The 21166-nt window shown below is 41.5% G+C and overlaps 1 protein-coding gene across 8 annotated transcripts in view; it reads right to left on the bottom strand.

Annotated features, from left to right (window-relative positions):
- The window catches only part of prrc2c (proline-rich coiled-coil 2C), a 36251-nt gene extending 17077 nt beyond the window's left edge, over positions 1-19174 (bottom strand). For 6 of the 8 annotated variants that reach the window (XM_059340505.1, XM_059340510.1, XM_059340509.1 and 3 more), the window contains exons 1-15: positions 18790-19174; positions 12901-13070; positions 12139-12313; positions 11310-11419; positions 10299-10424; positions 9879-10180; positions 9676-9755; positions 7916-8061; positions 7727-7814; positions 6943-7123; positions 6187-6844; positions 5444-5616; positions 3808-4093; positions 2820-3030; positions 271-2736 (exon numbers count right to left, since the gene is read on the bottom strand). In XM_059340505.1, the coding sequence (XP_059196488.1) occupies positions 271-2736; positions 2820-3030; positions 3808-4093; positions 5444-5616; positions 6187-6844; positions 6943-7123; positions 7727-7814; positions 7916-8061; positions 9676-9755; positions 9879-10180; positions 10299-10424; positions 11310-11419; positions 12139-12313; positions 12901-13015 (5117 nt within the window). In that variant the 5' untranslated portion in view covers positions 13016-13070; positions 18790-19174. The remainder of the gene's footprint in view (positions 1-270; positions 2737-2819; positions 3031-3807; positions 4094-5443; positions 5617-6186; positions 6845-6942; positions 7124-7726; positions 7815-7915; positions 8062-9675; positions 9756-9878; positions 10181-10298; positions 10425-11309; positions 11420-12138; positions 12314-12900; positions 13071-18789) is intronic. The other 2 variants (XM_059340506.1, XM_059340512.1) reach the window with 1 other exon arrangement.
- Positions 19175-21166: the final 1992 nt, after the last annotated feature.

Here is a 21166-nt window from a genome sequence, read left to right as displayed (position 1 = left end):
ACCAAAGTGGAGAATCCTTAAACAGCCAAAGCCAATTTGTATGGACAATACCAACAGTTCACAGAAATATGTAGATTGTGCTTTAGTGAAATGCAGTGCAACAATTAATTAGTAAGAACACTACACAAAAGGTTTATTGTGTGTGAATGAACCTACAGTATTATTCTACCGTACACTGTTGATTGAGTCAACTTCATTGTGCTAAGTGCAAATGTAGGCAGACAAAGTAAATGCGTAACAACAGACAAAAGCTTGATTGTTCAAACTCACCCTTTGCGGCCGGCTTTGGCCCCTCCCCTCCTCTCCCCCTTGCCCCCAGTGTAGCTCCGGCCTGGTTTGGCTCCACTGTTGCCTCTACGGTTCTGTCTCTCTGTAGGCCTCTGACTTGAGAAACTCCTCTTGGCTGCAGGAGCCGCTTCACGCTTAGGAGTCACCCCTCCGTCAGGAGGGCTTTTATTGGGGGTCAGAGTGCCCTGTGGGGGTGCCGGTGCTGGGGCAGAGGCAGTGGCTGCTTCATTAGCAGCCTCCAGGGCTCCTTTCCTTTCTTCCCGCTCTCTCCTTTCGTTGAAGTCGCTGCTCTCCGAGGCGGTTTCCCACTCCTCATTGGCTTGATCTGAAGAGTTCTGGTTGGACAAATCAGGCGACTTGGTACCGACTGCAGTGATGGTGGGGCTGCTGGTCTCAGGCAGAGGTGTTTCTAGAGAAGAGGACAGGTCAGGTGCGGGCATAGTGGCTGCCACTTCTGCAGGCACAGTTACAGGGGTTCCTGGAGCTCTAGACAGGGTTGGGGAGAGGGAGATTGGGGCAGGGGCAGAGCTAGGGACAGCAGCAGCAGGCACTGGGAGTAGAGGGACAGGTGGACTTGGGGCCGTTTCTCCACTAGCTAACACTGCAGCCTCCCGCTCCTTCAATCGCCTAAAGCGTGGAGGTTTATCTTGCCTCGGAGGCCGTGCCGGCCTGGACCGACGAGGCCTCTCTCTACTGCTCTGAGGAGCCCCGTCCCCAAATCTTTTGCCATCAGACTTAAGGGGTCGTCTGTCAGGATTGTCATATCTTGGTCCGGACTCAGTGTCTTCAGGCCTGAATGTCTCCATGGGTTTAGAGGGCCACTGTGAAGAGGACTCTCTAACTCCTGGCCGCCGAAGAGGGCCTGCGCGAGGGCCGCCACGTTCCCTTGCACCACCTCGTCTACTGTATAACCCTCCTCTTCCTCGCCGAGAAGGCTCTCCTTTAGGAAGGAATCCTGGCTTGGGTCTGCCTTCATCATCCCCTCTGGGTCCGACCCTATCACCCATGTGAGGAGGCCCAAAACCTGGCTTGTGAGGCCCAGACCGGGCCTCCCCCGGGAGCTCTCGTCTCAATGGACGGCTAGGTTTGGTGCTAGGTTCGCGGTCAGAAGGCCCAGTATCACTGGCAGACTCTCTCCCGCCTTCACTTTCAGAATCTGTGTCTGAACCACGTCGCCGTCTACGTTTTGGTATAACCTCAAAGTCTGAGCTCTCGCTGCGCGTTTCGCTCTCTTCCCTGTTGCGAAAGGCAGCAGCGCCTCCAGCAGAAGGTAAGTCGGAGCGTGATCGAGGCTCTCTGTAGTTGAACTCTGCCCGGCTCCGACCACGACTCCCCCTGCTTCTGCCACTGTAAGTCCCTCGGTAGCTCCGTCCTCTTGAGTAATACTCCCCTCTGCCACGTCCTTTGAAATTTGAGTCAACAGGCCACTCTCGGTCCTTGTCCATTTCCTTCTCCCTCTCTCTCTCTCGTTCCCTGTCCCTGTCCCTGTCTCTGTCCCTCTCCCTCTCCCTGTCCTCTCGTCGGTAGGCACGTGGAGGAAGATTGGACTCTTTCCTGGAGGGAAGTTTGGGTTCTGGATGTTTGTCATTGCTCGGCAGTTTGTCTGCTTTCTCCTCTTGAGAAGAGGAGGTGGGAGGCCCAGATGAAGGCTGGGAGTCTCTGACTCTGGGATGTCCCGTCGGTGTTTCATCAGCCTCAGCAGCTTCTCTCTTCCCCTCGCCCTGAGGTCTGGAGCCCTCAGACACAGCAGCAGCTGCAGAAGGAGCTTTGGACGACTGATCCTTTTTGGACCGGTCTCCTCTGTCCCCTCTTTCGTGACGCTTTTCTCTCTCTTCTCTTTGCTCTCTCTCTTCTTTCATGTCCCTTAGGACAGGCTTCTTGATTGGCCCAGACCTGCGGACAGGCCTCTCTCCCCCTGGTCCTTCTCTGCGCCCGGCTCCTGATCTTCCACCCCAGCGCAGCTCAGCTTTCTGCTTGCTAGGGGCTGGCAGAGGCAGCTTCTCTTGTTTGTGTAATCCATCAGCAGGAGGTGTAGTCCTGTTGCTAGTCACCGCAGATTGGGGGTAGAGTTCATTCTGGGGCTTATCATCAGCCCGTTCTCCTGCATCCTGTAGCTCAAGTGATTTTGTTCCCAGGGACAGCCCATCAAACCTGGGCTCATCCAGCTTGAGGGAGTGACTCGAGCCCTGAGACACACTCCTCTGGAGCATAGCTTGACCAAGAGCTTCTACCTCTTCTCCACTGGGAAGGCCTGGCTCCTCGGGATCAAAGGCTGAGCCTACCGGGACCCTGTCTAAAGGCCCTGATACATCCTCTGGACCCTGGGTAAATGCTGAAAGAGACTCTGTAGGGTCCTGGAAGAAGTTACTTTTATGAGAGTCCAATGCACTGTGCTCCTGGGGATACATAGCTGGGAGACCCCTATCCAGATCCAAACCAGAGTCCATCCTTTAGAGAAACAAAACATTTATTGTGTCATATGAAAAAAATAACGGCTTTGTCTTATGTTGTCATTATTATTATTTTTTTACCTTGGCTCCTTGCTATCATCCCGTCCTTTTGGAGGAGTTACAGACGGTAACGGCTCCGACTGTGGGTAAGGGTCTGATCCCCATACCATCCGTGAGTCTGACGGCAGGCCATGGTCACGAATCGGTCGTGTTAAATGGTCAAAGGAGTCGGAGCTAGAGCTGGAGTTGTCACCAGGCTCTCTGCGCACAATCTGCTTAGGAGGCATCCTCCCTGGAGAGGACAAAACAGAGCGACTTTAAACAGATTGCCTGCTTGTCAGCTTGTCGATACATAAATCACAAGGAAACACATATTTTCCTTTTCTATTCCACATAAATCAATCAGACTTTATTTGTATAGCACTTTTCATACAAGAGAGATGCAACACAAAGTGCTTTACATAAAAAAAAAAAAAGGAGAAAATAATAATAATAAAAAGATAACGAAACATAGAAACAAACACCCTCCGCCCATCCCCAACCCTTCACCCCACCCATCTTATTAAAAACAAAGCACAAACTGAGAAAGCGCCATCTCAACATGGAGCAGTGAGGAAACACTGGAGGCAGGTTAGAAATAAATTAAATAAAGTAAGATAAAAGTAAAATATATATAATAAAAAAATAAAATAAAAAAGTAAAAGTCAATAATGACAATGGAAAGAGATTTTTTATTTATATATATATATATATATATATATATATATATATATATATATATATATATATATATATATATATATATATATATATATATATATATAGATAGAGAGAGAGAGAGAGAGAGAGAGAGAGAGAGAGAGAGAGAGAGAGAGAGAGAGAGAGAGAGAGAGAGAGAGAGAAATAGACTAATAAATAGTAGCAAATAAATAAGTGAATAAATAAAAGAAGATGTAATAACACTAAGATGCATGAGCAGAAAAATCTCTAAAAATGGTTCAGGTAAAAGCCAAGTTAAAAAGATAAGTCTTCAGTTTGCTCTTAAAAATATAAGCACATAAATCCCTACCAGGGTGAATGTTAGTTGGCATGTCCATGGGAGGACGTCCTGACATCATGCGGGGGTCCATGTAGGACTGCATCATGAGCCAGCGGGGGTCAAACCCCATGGAGGCCAGGTGCTGGTGGTGGGGGCCCATGGGTTGATACATGGAGCGGTGCTGCTGCTGCTGCTGCTGTTGTTGTTGTTGTTGTTGTTGTTGTTGGGGAGCTGGCACGCCGCCACCACCTGATGGGGACACAGACCCTCCACTCTGATGTTGCTGCTGTTGCCATTGTTGCTGCTTCATCTGCTCCTACAAGTCCGACAGGAAATAGTAACAAAGACAATTTCCATAAGTGGCTGTCATTATGCAAACACAAATCCAAATTAGTTGGGATGCTGTGCAACATTTAAATGGGTGATTCTCATGAACATGGTGCAGCTCATAGCAAAAATTCTTTGACCCTTTATAACATATACAATCCAAAGTCACTGTTTAATATGACTTTATAATCCATTTGAAAATGTGAAGGTATTTTCTGACATTTTTAGAGACACTGAGCAAAATTCATTACCATAACACATTTTTAAATAAAAAAACAAAAGTTTTTTTTTTTTTTTTTTCTTTGGCAAGCACTTAAATATGCTCAAGGGTATTTTATTAAAATATACACATATTTTAATGCAAACAATTCTATCATTACCGTAACATTTAACCATTTTTTCCTCATCAATTTTCATTCAGATTTTGTTCTTTATACATTGTTAAAAACTATTTGATTATATTCTGTTAATTTATACATTTTTTAAACAAATGTATATTTATTTTTTAAGTTTATTAAATATTTATTGTATACAAGTGTGGGGAATCCATGACATTTTTAATCTGGACCCATTACGGTAATTAATTTGTGAATCAAGAATATGTTTAAAAATATAGATTATTTTAACACAAAACAATGAATTGTGCCTCCTTATGGCTATATTGTTCATTCATATTTAGTTTAATAAAGTATGTCATTATAATCTTCACAGACAGAGTTTAGAGAGCTTCATGAGAATCGCCCAAATAGTGTATAATAATTACAACAAAACAAATGTTAATTGGTTTGCACGTCTAATATCTTGTCTTTGTAGTGTATTAAAATTAATTTAGGTCAAAAAGGATTTGCAAATCATTGCATTTACTTTTATAACATTACATTTTCAGGTGTCCCAACTGTAATCATGGTTGTAACACTGATCACGAAATGTCATTGTTAATCATTAATTTTTGAAATGATTCATATACCTTTAAGAAATTGGTTGAAAACATTTAAAGATTAAATATGTATAGCACTTTGTAAATGTTAATAATTGGTTTATAAACCATCTATAAACATTATTTAGTTGTTATTGTAAAGTGTTAGCCATAGGTTCAATTAAACATGAATTAAACATACATTTTGATTAAAAAATGATAAGAAATTAAGTAAAATTATATACAGTACTGTGCAGTTGTGAACAAATGCTGTAAAATAAGAATGCTTTAAAATATAGAAATGTGTGCCAGTACCTTTGTATTACTGTGCAATAAGTGAACTGTAACTATAAGTACTTTATGATTTAGCAAGTCACACCCTAGCCGTTATTAACTAAAAATGGCTGATGTGGACATCCTTACCTGCTGTCTGAGGAAACGAGGTGGCAAAGATTTTTGAAATTGTTTGGAATAGCCTGAGGTGAGAGCGGGACGCATAGCAGCTGCTGCTTCTCCTTCCAGCTGTGGTGGTACAACAGGGACCTCCTCACCACTCGGGGTGTCCATGTGAGGCAGAGACAGGTGGGGCTCATCCACTGCAGGAAAACAAAACCAACAGTATTTGGCGTCTGTGACTGAAAATGGCAAGTCAGTTGCAACTATACAAGGATTGATAAACCTTGTACTACTTCGCAGCGGCTAACAGGGATGTCTTTCTACTAAAAAAAATCTACATCACGAAAAACAAGCTTGACAAGTTTTGGAAAATCTGGAAGGCTTTTTGTAATTTCCTCGAGAAAAATGATATTGAAGTAGACGGCTGGAATGATGAGCTGAACTGAAGATTTATTTATCTTTTTATTTTATCTTGATTTATCATACACATTTAGAGCTTTGCTGAAATGTTTATGTATCTGTGTGTGTGTGTGTGTGTGTATATAGACATATGTATGTATATATTTACTTTTTTTCTCCCCATTTATTTATTTTGTGGTTATAAATGCCCCCCCCCCCCCTTTATTCTTTATCATAATTATTGCTATCATTATTGTTATTTTTCTTGTATGTGCAATGTGTGCAATAAACATATGTTTAAAAAATAAATAAAAAAAAACGATACAAGGATTATTTACAGGCAGATTTGAAAAAAAAGTGAGCATGCTAACCTCTGTTGTCCTCCATGTTGAAATAGTCTCGGATAGGCACTGTTGTCCTGTCTGCCTGGTTCTCCTCCATCAGGGGGCCCACCTCAACCAAGGGGCTCTCTCCCTCGCTCTGAGGCTCTGGAGCTACGGCCACTGGTCTCTGGACGGGAGGGCTGGGCTGCAGAGGCAAGTGAACCTCTTCCTCCTCCTCCTCCACCTCCTCGATGCTTGGTTCTACACTCTCTCGTTCCATCCTCTCCCTTTCTAGATCCACCCTCTCAGGTAGAGGAGCTTGTATGATTGGGGCCTGTGATTGTGAAACTGGGATCGAAGGTACAGGACTGGATACAGGAGGAGGAACTGATAAGGACTCTTCCTCTTGGGCAGCTTCTGCTTCATCGTTGGTGGTCTGAGGCAGGGCAGGTTTGCCCTCGGCTGCTTGCCGGTGCTTTTCATTGAGACGTTTTAGTTTTTCAGCACATGCAGCGAGCCGCTGTTCTTCCATCCGCCTTTCCTCTTCTTCTCTCCGCCGCCTCGCTCGCTCTACGGCTTCAGAGACTTCGGGAGCCTTCTTTCGCTTCTGTCTCCAGGCTTCAGGGTCCTCGTCTGGACCAGGGGCGGCTACAGCCTGTGGTTTGGCCCCACGTGGAGCTCCGCCAGCGACAGAACGACTGCCACCCTAGAGAAAAGAGAAATTTGTACAGATACAGACTCATCACATTAAAGGTAACTGTGCAGACATGATGTGAGGCTTGTGTAATACGTATCCAGCTCTACCTGGTAGTCCTGTGGAGCAGCTGCCTTATTGTACTGCCCCATACTGCCAGGTGATGGCGCTCTTGGATCAGCATCAGCCCATGAGGTTTTACTGCCTCCGCGGTCCTCAGCACCCTCCTTCCAGCCCTCCTGGCCATCTGGTGGTCGAGATCTCATACGCTCCACTTTACCCATCCACTCCCTGAAAAATAAAGTTTGAATATTTAAGTTTCAATTCAACTGACAACCTCCCCAGTTCAGCAACCAGGTGTGAGGCCAATTGTAATATGTTAAATAATCTATTACACAGTGTGTTCTAGCTGCAATATATATGAATTTACATAATATTTTGTCCTGTTCTTGAATATCACAACACATATAATACATTCACTAAACATGTAATTAAGTACAGTACAGGCCAAAAGTTTGGACACACCTTCTCATTCAATGTTTTTCCTTTATTTTCATGACTATTGACATAGTAAATTCATCAAAACTATTAATGAACACATGTGGAATTATGTACTTAACAAAAAAGGGAATAACTGAAAACATGTCTTATATTCTAGTAAGCAAAGGGTGGTTACTTTGAGGAATCTAAAATACAAGACATGTTTTCAGTTATTTCACACTTTTTTTGTTAAGTACATAATTCCATATGTGTTTATTCATAGTTATGATGCCTTCAGTGAAAATCTACAATGTAAATAGTCATGAAAATAAAGAAAAACGCATTGAATGAGATGGGTGTGTCCAAACTTTTGGCCTGTACTGTATAAACGATACCATTGATTGAAATACTCACCAGTTTTCTCTTTTGTCTTTAGCAGCTTGGTTTTCTTCATCATCACTGAAGTTTAGTTTCTCACTGTAATCCACCTCCATCTGAGCTCCTGCAGTAACCAACAGACACGTTTGATGAAAAACCATAATTACAGTGAAATTAACTTCAACTGTAAGTTTAACGCTTACATTTACAGGTTTTGCTACTAACCTGCCCAGCCCTCATCAGCATCAGTGTCCAAGTTGTCCAGCTCTTTAAGTTCTGTTGCGCTGATGATCGAGGGTCTGTCTGGGTCCTGGAGCCAGGACTGAGGGGGAGCCTGCTGGGGTCGTACTGAGCGAGGACACCTGACCATCCAACAGAACGAAAAAGGCGGAAAGGTTGTTATGGCATCTGGTCTAGTACCAGGGTTCCCACACTTTTTCACCAATGAATTTTCAAAACTTTTCCATAACTTTTCCATGATATTTTACCAAATTTCCATGACTTAGCTTTGAACCAGTACGATTCGTTTTGCGATAATGCTGGACATTAATGGAATGGAATGGAATTTAATGTAACTATAGACTACATTTTAAACATTAGACAAAACATTATAGCCATATTTCCAAAAAAATTCCAAAACAGTCCATTTATTCCATAACTTTTCAATTCTGTTTTTTAAATTCCATAACTTTTCCAGGAATTTCATGACCATGGGAACCTTGTAGTACTATAATCATTACCTCTAATCAAATCTATACAAGGAACTGAGACATGAGGGCAGTTGTAGTGACCCGATCGCTACTCGAAAAAAGATGCGACTAGTATGATGAGATCCCGTTCAAAGTGTTTTACGCGCACAAATGAAATGTCCAGTTACGGTATATCAATTAACTCAGTTTATTATAGCGTCTCCAAACAAAGGTATACTTCCTTCTTAAACAAATAAAGTTATATCTTCCAACTTATACATCACATTTCAGCACGTAAAACACTTTGAAAGGGGTCTCATCATACTAGTGGCATCTTTTTCAAGTACCGTATTTTCCGGACTATAAATCGCTCCGGAGTACAAGTCGCACCAGCCATAAAATGCATAATAAAGAAGGAAAAAACATATAAGTCGCACTGGAGTATAAGTCGCATTTTTGGGGGAAATTTATTTGATAAAATCCAACACCAAGAACAGACATGTCATCTTGAAAGGCAATTTAAAATAAAAATAGAATAGAGGCAACAACAGGCTGAATAATTGTACGGTATGCTTACGTTACATGACACAACTGAGAACGTGCCTGGTATGTTAACATAACATATTAAGAGTTATTCAGATAACTATAGCATAAATAACATGCTAAGAAGTTTACCAAACCATCCGTGTCACTGCAAATAACTAAAATCCAAAATCTGCATCCTCGGTGTCACTTTTAAACAACTCCGCTAACTCCGGAGGTAGAAGATGCGGCGCTTCTTCTTCTACGTCGCTTACGTCAGACTCATCCTCGTACTCAGCCTAGAGCGCCCTCTTGCGGTTTAGTGTGAAAATAACATGTGAAATGATATACCGGTAATAATGTGTTAATAATTTCACACATAAGTCGCTCCAGAGTATAAGTCGCACCCCCGGCCAAACTAAGAAAAAAACTGCGACTTATAGTCCGGAAAATACGGTAGCAATCGGGTCACTACAAAAGTCAAAAAACTGTGTGCCTCCCGGGCATCTCACAACAATCAGTCATACACCGGTGCATTTATTAACTTGTGACATCAGAACCCATAATGAGCGCTCTTCTCCACCCGGTGGTGGGAGGCGCAAAACAAACAAACAATTAAACAATCAAAGCAAAATGGCTCTTACAGGCAGTGTTATGTGCCATTTTCCAAATCTGTGCACAGGACTCAAAACTGAGCAATAACATTTGTTATATAATGATATGAATAATGTGCTTCTGTGTAATCTTAGCTTAGTCATGAATATGGGAACTCACTTTGCTCCATCTTGTGGTACAGGGTAGCGGAAGTTTCCTTGACCCGGGGCAAAAGTCATTTGAGGATAGGCGTGAAACATCTAAAAAAGACAAACACAGCAATGATCACGCAGGCTCAAGAAGAAACAACCATTACAGCTTGAAACTGTAGCTTTGATAGCTCTGATAATGTGGTCTGTCAAGAACATCAAACTGTGACTCACGTAGGGTGGCATCATGCTCCTGAAAGCAGGGTCAAAGTGAGTTGGCACCCCAGCAGGAGGCTGCTGCCCCCCATTGAGTTTAGGCTGAGGAGGGGGAGCAGTGGGGGGCAACCTCTCCCTGCTGTCCCGCTTCTCCCTTAGAACCTCCGTGGTGACGTTTCGCACAGGCTCATCAGCTTCCCCTGGTGGCGTAGAGGTCCCAAGGGCTGGACTACCCTCCTCTGGAGCCCTGTTCTCCATCTCAGGGGGGCTGGGCGCAGTGTTCAAATTCCTGCCTCCACCCTCACGCCAACTGCCAACATCTAACAAGACAGAAGGAGGGATATTTATTGTTCAGCTAACTTAAAATACCTGTAAGACCAGAAAAACAGAGCAATCGGCAAACACTGAATATGTTTATGAGCATGACTGTGGCCGTACTTTGAGGTCTGAGGCTGGGGCCTGGTCCATAAGGCTCCTCCTCTTGACCGTCCCCTTTCTCAGCCTCACCAGCCGCCTGTAAGCTGGGGAACTCCTGGTGAAAATGGCTGCTCACACGTGGAGCTCCTGTACAATATAAGCACATTATTATGAATGGACAGAAATCCTAAAATGGAATACAATGCAGTGACTTACAGAGAAGTATTGAAAGGTCTAATCCTTATTTGGTGTACAGCACCCCCTGCAACCCAACATCACATTTTGTAGAGATCAAATGGTCCATATAGGCTGTAATAATTTTTTTTTTTTTTTAGTTTGACAGTGTATTTGTTATTTATTATTATCGGTTTAAGTCCATGTGGTCAGTTTTGCAGCACAAAAAAGAGGAAATGACCCATCTAGCCATGGACATAGTTTTGGTTTTATTTGTTGAGGTTTTTACATTTTCACCATTGAGATTTCTGCCAACACCCCAGTACGATTGGGATGAAATAAATTTCTATTCAACAAAGTATATGGTATAAAAACAAATAGAAACATGTTTCTTCTTCCAGCCACAATTCTGTGAGAGAGTTGGTATGATGCCCTCAAGTGTAAGACATGTAAATCAAACGAGAAGACAAGATATTAATCATACAAATCAGAAAATGTCCCCTTTTTTAATTTCAACATCAGATGGAGAAAAAACTGCAGACAATATGGGAAGTGGCTCAAGGTATGTATGTTTTTTCTGCTCCACATAATGAATAAGTTATCTAATAGCTCAGTACAACATGCATTAAATAAGATCACATATGCAAACATCAGCTTAAAATGTAAAAATCACAGTCATTCAATTTGTGGAGTGCTGTAAACCAACTGAAGAGTGTGCTTTTGTTTGTTTGGAAACAAGTTGGAAAAGTGCTGGATAATTTCCACAAACTCCTACATACATGTGAAGAAGGACCAATAGGTAATCTGCATTTTATGAGTAGGTGTAACGTTTAGGGAGCGAGTTAAGAGCAAGTTTACCGTCAAGCTGTGGTGGTTTGCTATTGGCCCAGGATCGGCTGCCCCCAATAGGAGGCTCTGGAGGCTGGAGCACTGCTGGTTTGATCTGAGGTGGGGGCGTCTCCTGTTGCCTGTGGCACATAAAATGGGATAATTTCCAACAACATTCATAATTTGAAATATAGAAGACAGACTTCTCAAACTTAGACACTTTCAGATATTCTTCTTAACATGGACCTTCATTTGCAGAAGAACGCTAACAAAAGGGATTAGTGTTTAGTTTTAGTGCGTCTATGCCAAGGTTATTATAGTTAACAAAAACTAACGAAATAACGAAAACTAGAATTGAAAAAACATTTTCGTTAACTGAAATAAAAATAAAAATGAGAGTTTTTAAAAAATGATAACTAACTGAAACTGTATTTTGCAGTTCAAAAACTAACTAATATAGTGAAAATGTCCTTAGTTTTCGTCTTTGTCAACTTTTTTCATACATAAACCTTTTTGGTTGATATTAAATCAAATTTAAATCAAATTTTATTTAAATCAAATAAATTTCATCTATCTGGATTTATGACTTAATAAACTTATTGGGGCTGAGATGGATCAGACAAAGGAAACATTTATTATGACCTTATTGAATCTCCCACCCAACAAATACCCCATTACAAAAAAAAAAAACTAACACTAAAACTAATAAAAACTAAACTAAAACTAGCAGACTCATTCTAAAAACTAATTAAAACTAAGTGAATTTGAAAACAAAAATTGACAACGACATTAAAACTAAAACTAAGGAAAAATCCAAAACTATTATAATCTTGGTCTATGCACAAGGTATTGAATTTACCTCTCCTCCCCTCCCTCAGGTCGAGATGCCCAGCCGCTGCCGTCTTTGGGGACGATGTTGACGTTGGGGTCGTTTCCCTTGTTCTCTGCCTTCAGGCTGGGCAGGTTGGCCGGAGGGGGCATGCGCCGGCTAGCAGCAACTTTGCCCAAACTTTGGAGCCCATGTCTAGCAGCCACTGGAATGAAGAAAGAATTAAAAGAAAGAAGTGCAATATTAGATTTTTGGAGGCCCGGGAACACACTTGATCATCCTTAGAGATATATTATACAGCATTGATAACTGAAATCAATAAAGACAAAACAAGCAATACACATACAGTACAGGCCAAAAGTTTGGACACACCTTCTCATTCAATGCGTTTCCTTTATTTTGATGACTATTGACATTGTAGATTCATCAAAACTATTAATGAACACATGTGGAATTATGTACTGAACAAAAAAGTGTGAAATAACTGAAAACATGTCTTATATTCTAGTAAGCAAAGGGTGGCTACTTTGAGGAATCTAAAATACAAGACACGTTTTCAGTTATTTCACACTTTTTTTGTTAAGTACATAATTCCATATGTGTTCATTCATAGTTTTGATGCCTTCAGTGAGAATCTACAATGTAAATAGTCATGAAAATAAAGAAAACGCATTGAATGAGAAGGTGTGTCCAAACTTTTGGCCTGTACTGTATACTCCAAATACAGTTCTCTCATTAGCTATCACATGCAATACTGTGCACGACTAACAGCGAATAATACTGGGGTCTTACCTGCAGTTTTCTGGGTTTCCAGAGATTTACCCTTGTAGGTATTGAAGAGGCTAAGGGTTGCATACTTTGTTTTGCCATCCTTTGCCTTGGTGCTCTGCCCTGACTTCTCGGACATGTCGCTGGAAACTCATTGAGTCTGGTCCTTTGGCCTCGCCCCCAGAACCAGCCTCCTATAGACAAACACCAAAAATATTGAGGTTATTGGCTCTGGACACTAAGCTATGAGATATCCAAACCCTCTGTGATGTCCACCAACACTTCAACCCTCAAGCTGCTTTTGTGGAGACAGGTGGTTTAGGAAGAAAAGGTAAGCCTTAAGTAGATAAACACAAAAAGTAACACCCTGATTCCAAAGAAGTTGGGAGATAAAAAGAATGACAATTTGCCATGTCTTTCTGGCATATATTCAATTGAAAACTGCATCAGGCGGATTGGCAAACCCCTAAATTTCAACTGTGCAAAACTAATTGAGGCTTGCACACATGACTGAAGTCTAATAAATCTAAACGTATAAGTTTGCCCAGGATACCAGTCCAAACCTAGACATGTTCACTAGTGTCAAAATGATCATTTTAATTGCGTATTCAGTATGAAGCTGAGTTACCAAAGGATCAAGACACACTGGCTGTTGTTAGGGGCACTGATGGCTACTCGGGAGGGGTAGTTAGAAACCTGAGGCAGAAAGTGAATTAGAGTGAGCAGTACCATGGACAGAGAGACAGCATGTTCGGGACTGCAGTCTCTTTCCTAAGTCACACAGAGGTCATTTATTATTAATGGAGCAGTGGTGGAACAGTGTCAGTGAGTGTGTATGTGTGTTGGGGGGAGCTGACAGCTCTGATGAGCTCAGGCTCTATCTGAAACTTGGCCTTGGAGCACCTTGTAAAGGAACATCCACTTAAGAGTCCCTTTGTTTGAAACCTGGCTCTTATTTTGTAAAATTCTGTTAAATGACCCAAACCATGAGAACAAATTATCCCACCAATTTTCCGCCTCTGCGACTACCTCTGGGAGGCAGAAAATTAGTGGGATCATTTGATCCCGGCATCCCAATTCGGGCGCATTCATAGTGTAGGTGAAATGTTACAGAGCCGTAAATGTCCCAGCATGAAACGGCTGTTGGAAGCGGGACCACTATGAACGGGCCATCCCAGTAAGGCGGAATATTTGACGTCGCGCGTGACGTCCAACACACGCCTCCCACTTCAACAACTGCTGCCGCCGCCACTAACTGTGCACAGCGTATGCCGCTTATTGTAAACAAATCTGCATGCTAACTGTACACGTGGTGTGCGCCACTGATTGTAAACAAACCGGAAAAACTGTGCAGTGCCCGGTGCTCTTTGTAAACAAACAGAGGTCGCTAAGTGAGCACATCCTGCTGTAGCACAGACATACTGTACTGCTACAGAGCTAACTGTGTAGCATTTTAGCACTGTGTAGCATATTAGCACTACATATTAGCTACTGTGCAGCCGTCGCACGTCTCCAACGTCTTCTCCCACCTCGTTCTGCGATGCCGGACTGCACTATGAATGGGCACGAATATCGCGCCTTTTGCGTCAGCACAGATCTTTCTGGCAATATAGCGGGACATTTGCGGGACCGCACTATGGAAGGGGCTAAAGTTGTGCACTTCAAAGCACCTTGACCACATGCTTGTCGATTGTGTAGTGGAATAAAGTGTGGTTGCTAAATTTGACAGGAACTGATCAAAGGTCAGCAGTTTGAGAAATCCACAAGGTAAACAGGTGCATTTATCATCATTATAATCATTGTTTTGAGTACAACTTTGTCATGTGCAACAGTGATGCTTGACAGGAGTTGTGGAGGCAAAATGATTTGAATGCAGCAGGAACACTTAATCATCTTTAAGTACTTTGCTGGTCCAGCTGCAGTGATGCATTTTACAAAGTAATATTCTCGTGGCGATTGAGGATGTTTGACTGGGACACCCAAGTACTAGAAGACACACAAAAAATTATATTAAATATGGCTGATACAAATCAGAGGGTTTTTTAAAGTCCCCTACTGCGTAGAGGTGTCAAGACTTAACCATTACGGAGCCCCACACACAGACCCTGTTTCCATTTAGCGGTAACATGTGGTCTGAGTGATGCAAACACAAGTGGACAGCTCAAAATACAGGTGAAAACACTGTCAGGACGCATTGAGATCGGATGTCAAAAACCAAATTCGGAGGTGGTTCAGGCCACATGTGTCCATATTGATAGTACTGAGATCGGGTATGTGACTCTTGTCCACATTAGGGACTGCCTACTCAACTGCTGGCCCCTGCCAAAGCAGAAGTACATACTCATTAGGGTTGTCAAATTGCTCCAAAATTACATTTAAATATTTGCTGTAAAAAAAAAACAACACATTTGAATACAATTTGAATATATGCGCATGCACATTATGTCAATAGCGAGAGGACAAACTAATACGAGACATAACTACTTAAGTATTTCTATTTCAGTTTTAACATGAAACATACCTACACATTACAAATTAAGTAAATGACCCAAAACTTGGACCTCTCTCTCGCTCACCCGTCTCTCTAAGCGCATACTGATTAAAATAAACAATTTGATACCATGTTTCTGTCATTGAACGCTCCGAGCGAGCTGTGCTGTGATAAACAGGGAACAACAACTTTCAACTGCCTTGTTTCTCATGTACACAGTACACTCGAACGGCCAAGACAGTCTCAGACGTTTGAGTCCAGCTGTGCTCTGAGCAATTATCACAATGTTTTAATTTCATCTATGGACGGGAGAAAGAGAGGAGACACCGGGCATGTACGGGCAAAAACTGAAATGGGTCTGTTAGAAATGAAAAGAGGAAAATCATAGAACACGGGATATATCCAGGACACTCAGGGCGTGAGTGAGGGAGGATTGGATGGTGGCTCAGGGAGCGATGAGGTACTGTAAGCTGCACTTCTCACCACTGCTCTCAGCTTTTATTTTCTGTATCTGAGAATGTCTTGAGATTGTTCCTGCTCTGTCTGGTTCTTTGAATTGTTTTTAGCCTTATGGCGTCATTCTCGTTGTGATTAACTGCCCTCTGTCGAAGCACTTTGTAAACTGCCGTTTAAAAAAAAGTGCTATATTATTATTATTATTATTATTATTATTATTATGCAGCTGTGCTCCATGCAGACATTTCTCAAACTTTATTTTGGCTAAGGAAGATTTGTATCGCAACTGGCCGATATACGGTTAAAAACAGCGACGCATTTGGAATGATGTACGCGTTAATTTACATAAAGTGCGGGGAAGTGGAATCGGATCACAAGTGGTCACTGAAGACACATGTGGAGACGCATGCTACCGTCAGGTGAGAACACACAGACAGAGCTGTCCACTTGTGTTCGGATGAATCAGACCACATGTTACTGCTTAATGGAAACAGGGTCTGAGAAATGTCTGTCTTTCTACTTCACAGAGAGGAGCAAGTGTGAATGTATGGCCGGGGTCAGGTCATGTCAATTTAATCTAGTAGATGATTTGGGCTCAAGTTTACAAATGGACAAAGTCAATTGTTAGCACTCTTCCCCAAATAAAACAAAAATATGGATCCTGGGCCACATTATTCTCGGGGCTCACTGTAAATATACAGGCAGACAAGGGCACTGAAAGCACAAGACGTGCATTGCACTGCTGCATTTCTCACATTGTGACATTTCCTGACTCCATCTCTGAAACTCTCAAGCCAACATATGTTCACTAACAGCAAAGGGGAGACACCCTTGACTCTGTATTGGAAGTATTTTCAGAAGCTCGTATCCAGTGATCGCAAGAAAAAGAATCCAAATACTAAAGCATTCCCGTTTCCTGGCCTCAATCAGCTCACCCCGACCTCCATTATGACCCAGCACCCCTGCAACTACTTCTGCATCACAGTGCATCCACCAACGTTAGCCCTTTTACAATACTCACAGAACACCAACATTTGGATGTTTCTGCTAGGCAAGAACTAGTTTATATGTGTAGTGTTCATACGTTAAGAATTTACCTAAGAGATTTTGGCTGTTTAGTGAAACTAATATGGCTGCATTTCTCCACCCGTCAGACAATGTGACCAGTAAATTTACTTTTCCATCTTGGTGACGATATCAGCATGCAGTCAAGTGTCCCACTGTACAGCATGTTCACTTTAACAATGACTGAACAACTGTTGCTTATACACGCACAAAAAGGGAGCGCCCAAATAGCCCATTACAACTATTTTGCATTGTAGGATCTACTTCCAGGTTCAACCTGCTGGTCAGCTCAGATGACTTAGCTGTACAGTGATCAAGCACCCCAATCTTTTGTTTACAGTGGCTCATGGGACTGACTGTAGATGGCCTAAATGATGGGAGCTGACAGTAGAGGCTTGTATTTCATTGTCCCTATTGGTTTGTCTTGTAATACTGTCTGGAGTGCTGACCCGTGGTCCAAAATCTCTACAGTCACAATGTTGAGTATTATATTAATCTGTAGGAGCCAACATTACAGCAATAACATTTTTAATATGCATATAGAGAAATATATTGATGTATCCGTAATTGAAAGTGATTAGAACACTTTCAGCATCTACTTACTAATGATCATTTTGATCAGGGTCAATGGAAGGGGCTTCTTACAAAAAGGCATGAAATAAGAGGAGGATTGGAGGCACTTAAGTTTATTGCGGTTCTCCCAACAGCAGGCCATCAATACCACCAAGATGGTCTCCCTTGGGACTTGTTGGTAATTTCATTTAACACAGGAGAAACTGGAGGGTGGTTGTGTTTACTTTCATTGGACGCTTAAATGCTTACATTCAAGAGACAAATGAAACAGTTGTTCCTGAAATTGCCAGTTTGAAATATATGCAAGGGACTAACCAATGCAGTGTATAACATGCAAAGTTTGATATCTCTCCTTGTTAAAGTCTGTTTATTACGAAGAGAACCATAACACAGAAACCATTAATATCGTTTTTGTCTTTAAATCACTGCTTGAACCTTCCAAAAGATACTTCCATCTTCAGAAACAGATCAATGATGAGGCCATGTTACTGACTGGCCAATCAATATGTACTACATCAATCAATATATGCGAATGGCCTCCCTGAAACTAGCCAGATGCAGACCCATGTCCAACTATGGAGCATATATATACATACAATATATAATATACAACAATACTACACTGCCCATTACCCAAGGTGGTTTCCACATGTGCAAATAGAGCTTATGACACACTTTTGAGTCTTTCACACCACAACGCTGCCAAGCTCCTGAATGTACAGACTCACACCTTAAAAATGTGCTCCTTTAAGACCACATCTGCTGGATCTGAAATGTATAATGACTGAGAAGGAAAGCACGGTGCTAATCAGTACACAAGACTCCATATCATGAAGGACCACGATTAAAACCATGGTAAACCATTCACCCATTCAGAGAACACCGAATGCGATGACAGGCAATTTTATAACACGGTAGTTTTTATGTAAAATCACCGATGAGTCTACAGGCCATCCTTCATCATGGATCAAACTATATGGTGGGCTGGGTGGCTAATACCGGCAAAGAAAGGCCCTCTTCGCCTGAAGCTCCCCCAGACCGGGCTCAGATAACACTTAAAGTGGTCTACAAAAAAAAGAACATTATAATACAGCCATCAACACTGGTTTTAGATAAAACATGGAGCTATAAAGACAGCAGGCCGCCTAGCAGGCATAGTTTCGTTTCTCACTAGTCGCCATCACATTCACTTGCAGCCCTTCGGTGGCCAAGGCATGCTAACCAGCTAGCTCTGTGCTAACCAGCTAGCTCTGTGCTAACCAGCTAGCTCTGTGCTAACCCCAACACATTAGCTTCTACATTTCTCTGTGAATGACGTGCGGACCCACCTGCCACCGCTGGTGCCTTCTTTGTCTTTTCAGCTGTTGTGCAGCCCCGACTTGAAATCCGATTTCGGCCCGGTTCGCGGTGGACGAGTATGTGTCTGGCCGGCGGATTACAAAAGCTGGCTAGCCCGCTAGCCCAGCTCGGCTAACGGTGGCTAGCTCCTTTGCTCGTTAGCTGCCGAGCCGCTCTCTCCACATGCACGGCGGCTGGTTTTGGATCTTCCGCGCCGTTTCAAGCCGCCAGTCTGTCCCGGTTCTGTTCGGCCTTCACTTTGGGAACCGGTACGCAGTCGTCCCGTGGTCCCGTGTCTCTGCCCACCCGTTATCTCGTGTCACACCGTTTTCTCCACTTGTGTGAGGCCCCGCTCGCGCTGCGGCCTGTCGCACAATCAAAGATGGCAGATTGTAGTTGCCAGATTTATCCGCTCGCATCCCCCTCTCTCAACCCCGAACCCCCTGCGCAGGTGCTCAGCCACAAATCTGTTGCTATCAACATCTCTCATTCAGAGAAGGATGAGCCACCCAGATTCAGCTTTCTTCAAACTCATTGCTTGTTGAGATTGATGGCATTTAAATTCGATATGGACTTATTACTGATAAGAAAACATTCAAGGCCAAAGATAATACAGTAACCGTCACTACACAATAAACTGCACTTTCACCTTGTTCATCCACAGCGCACATATTGCTGCTATATATCTATATATATCTATATCTATATCTATCTATCTATCTATCTATCTATCTATCTATCTATCTATCTATCTATCTATATATATATATATATATATATATATATATATATACACACACACATATATATATATAGTACAGTTAGATCTGAATTAGATCTGCATTTTTTTTAATATAATCCATACCTGTATATATTGCATTTTTTAATATAATCCATACCTGTATATATTGCATTTTTTTATATAATTCATTCCTGTATATATTGCACTATGATCCACTTAATTACTGCTTAAGCACTTCTGGTTAGATGCTATCTGCATTTCATTGCTTTGTACTTGTGACATGCGCAACAAAAATAAAGTTAAATCTAATCTAATCTAATGACATTGTCCTGCAGCTGGTTACAGTTGTTTGTTGGCAAATATTTACAATAGGATAAAAGTTAAAAAATATCAATATTGAGCCTAATATTAGCAGCTATATGCAGTATAGTACTTGGCAACATATTTTCTTCATAGAAACATCAGAGGTATATATTAAGTTCTAAAACCAACACATACTTTTCATACTTTCAGGTGTTTTTTAAAAAAAAATCTACCAAAAAGTGTCCCAAATTACCTGACTTCACTATCTAGTCAATAACAATTTGATAACAAGTGAAGAGGCCTACACTTCTATAAATTTTATGCATTCAGATATGAATATAATGTTGTTAACAAATTCATGGCATTTCAATTCTATGTAGATTTACTAGTTGTAATGTGGATAAGCACACATTTAAAGACAAAAATACATCTGTCCTATAAATATATTCAGCTGGTTTTGTGGTTGTGGTTTTAGCTAAGATTTACCACAGGGTAAGAGTAACAGATAATCAGTATCAATAATCAGCCTAATATCAGCAGCTATATGCAGTAGTAAAAATAACAACGGATAAAAACACAGAAATTGAGATGCAAAGTAGTCAGGTAATTTGGGACTTGAAGCAAAATGGGACAAATAAGGTTTTACATCTTGGGCTCTTTCAATATTGACAGTCAACAAACATGTTATTGCATTGTTGCTACATTTGTCCTTTGCATGAAGCAACACTTTTTTATTTGTCTGAGATAACTAAGATTGGCAATGCCATATTTAGAAAAATCACTGATTTGCGTGCATGTTGATATTCTCTTTTTGGTACTGCAGCTATAACAATAAACCTAAATGGTTGTATGGTGTTGTATTTTATTAACTTTTTTAACTTTAACTCGACATTTTACTGAAGTGAAAGCAGCATGTTCCTACAATACCTTCTGAAAAAACACTATGCCATTGTGTGCCACCTAGTCATATAACAGACATTTTTTTTGACACATATAAAGTATATAACATATATTAAAGATCAGTCAGCCACAAGAATAAGCCAACATTGTTACACACACACAAACATCTGTGCTTATCACACATTTAACTAGTTACATATGATAAATTGATTTAATCTTAAATTTAAAAATTAAATAAATAAACAAGCACACAATTTTTTTGGGTGTGTTTGAAGGTAAAAGTTTCTAAAGTATTGTTCTTGGCAACATATTTTCTTTATAGAAACATCAAAACAAGGTCTAAAACCAACACTTAGGCTACTCATCAGAATTTAAGGTGGTTTTCTAGGTAATCTACTAATAAGCGAACCAAATTATCTGAC

Source organism: Centropristis striata, chromosome 9 (genome assembly GCF_030273125.1).
Source record: "Centropristis striata isolate RG_2023a ecotype Rhode Island chromosome 9, C.striata_1.0, whole genome shotgun sequence".
NCBI classification, from domain to species: Eukaryota; Metazoa; Chordata; class Actinopteri; order Perciformes; family Serranidae; genus Centropristis; species Centropristis striata.
The sequence above is the reverse complement of the archived record's forward strand: the minus strand, read 5'-3'. Positions and strand labels throughout refer to the sequence as shown.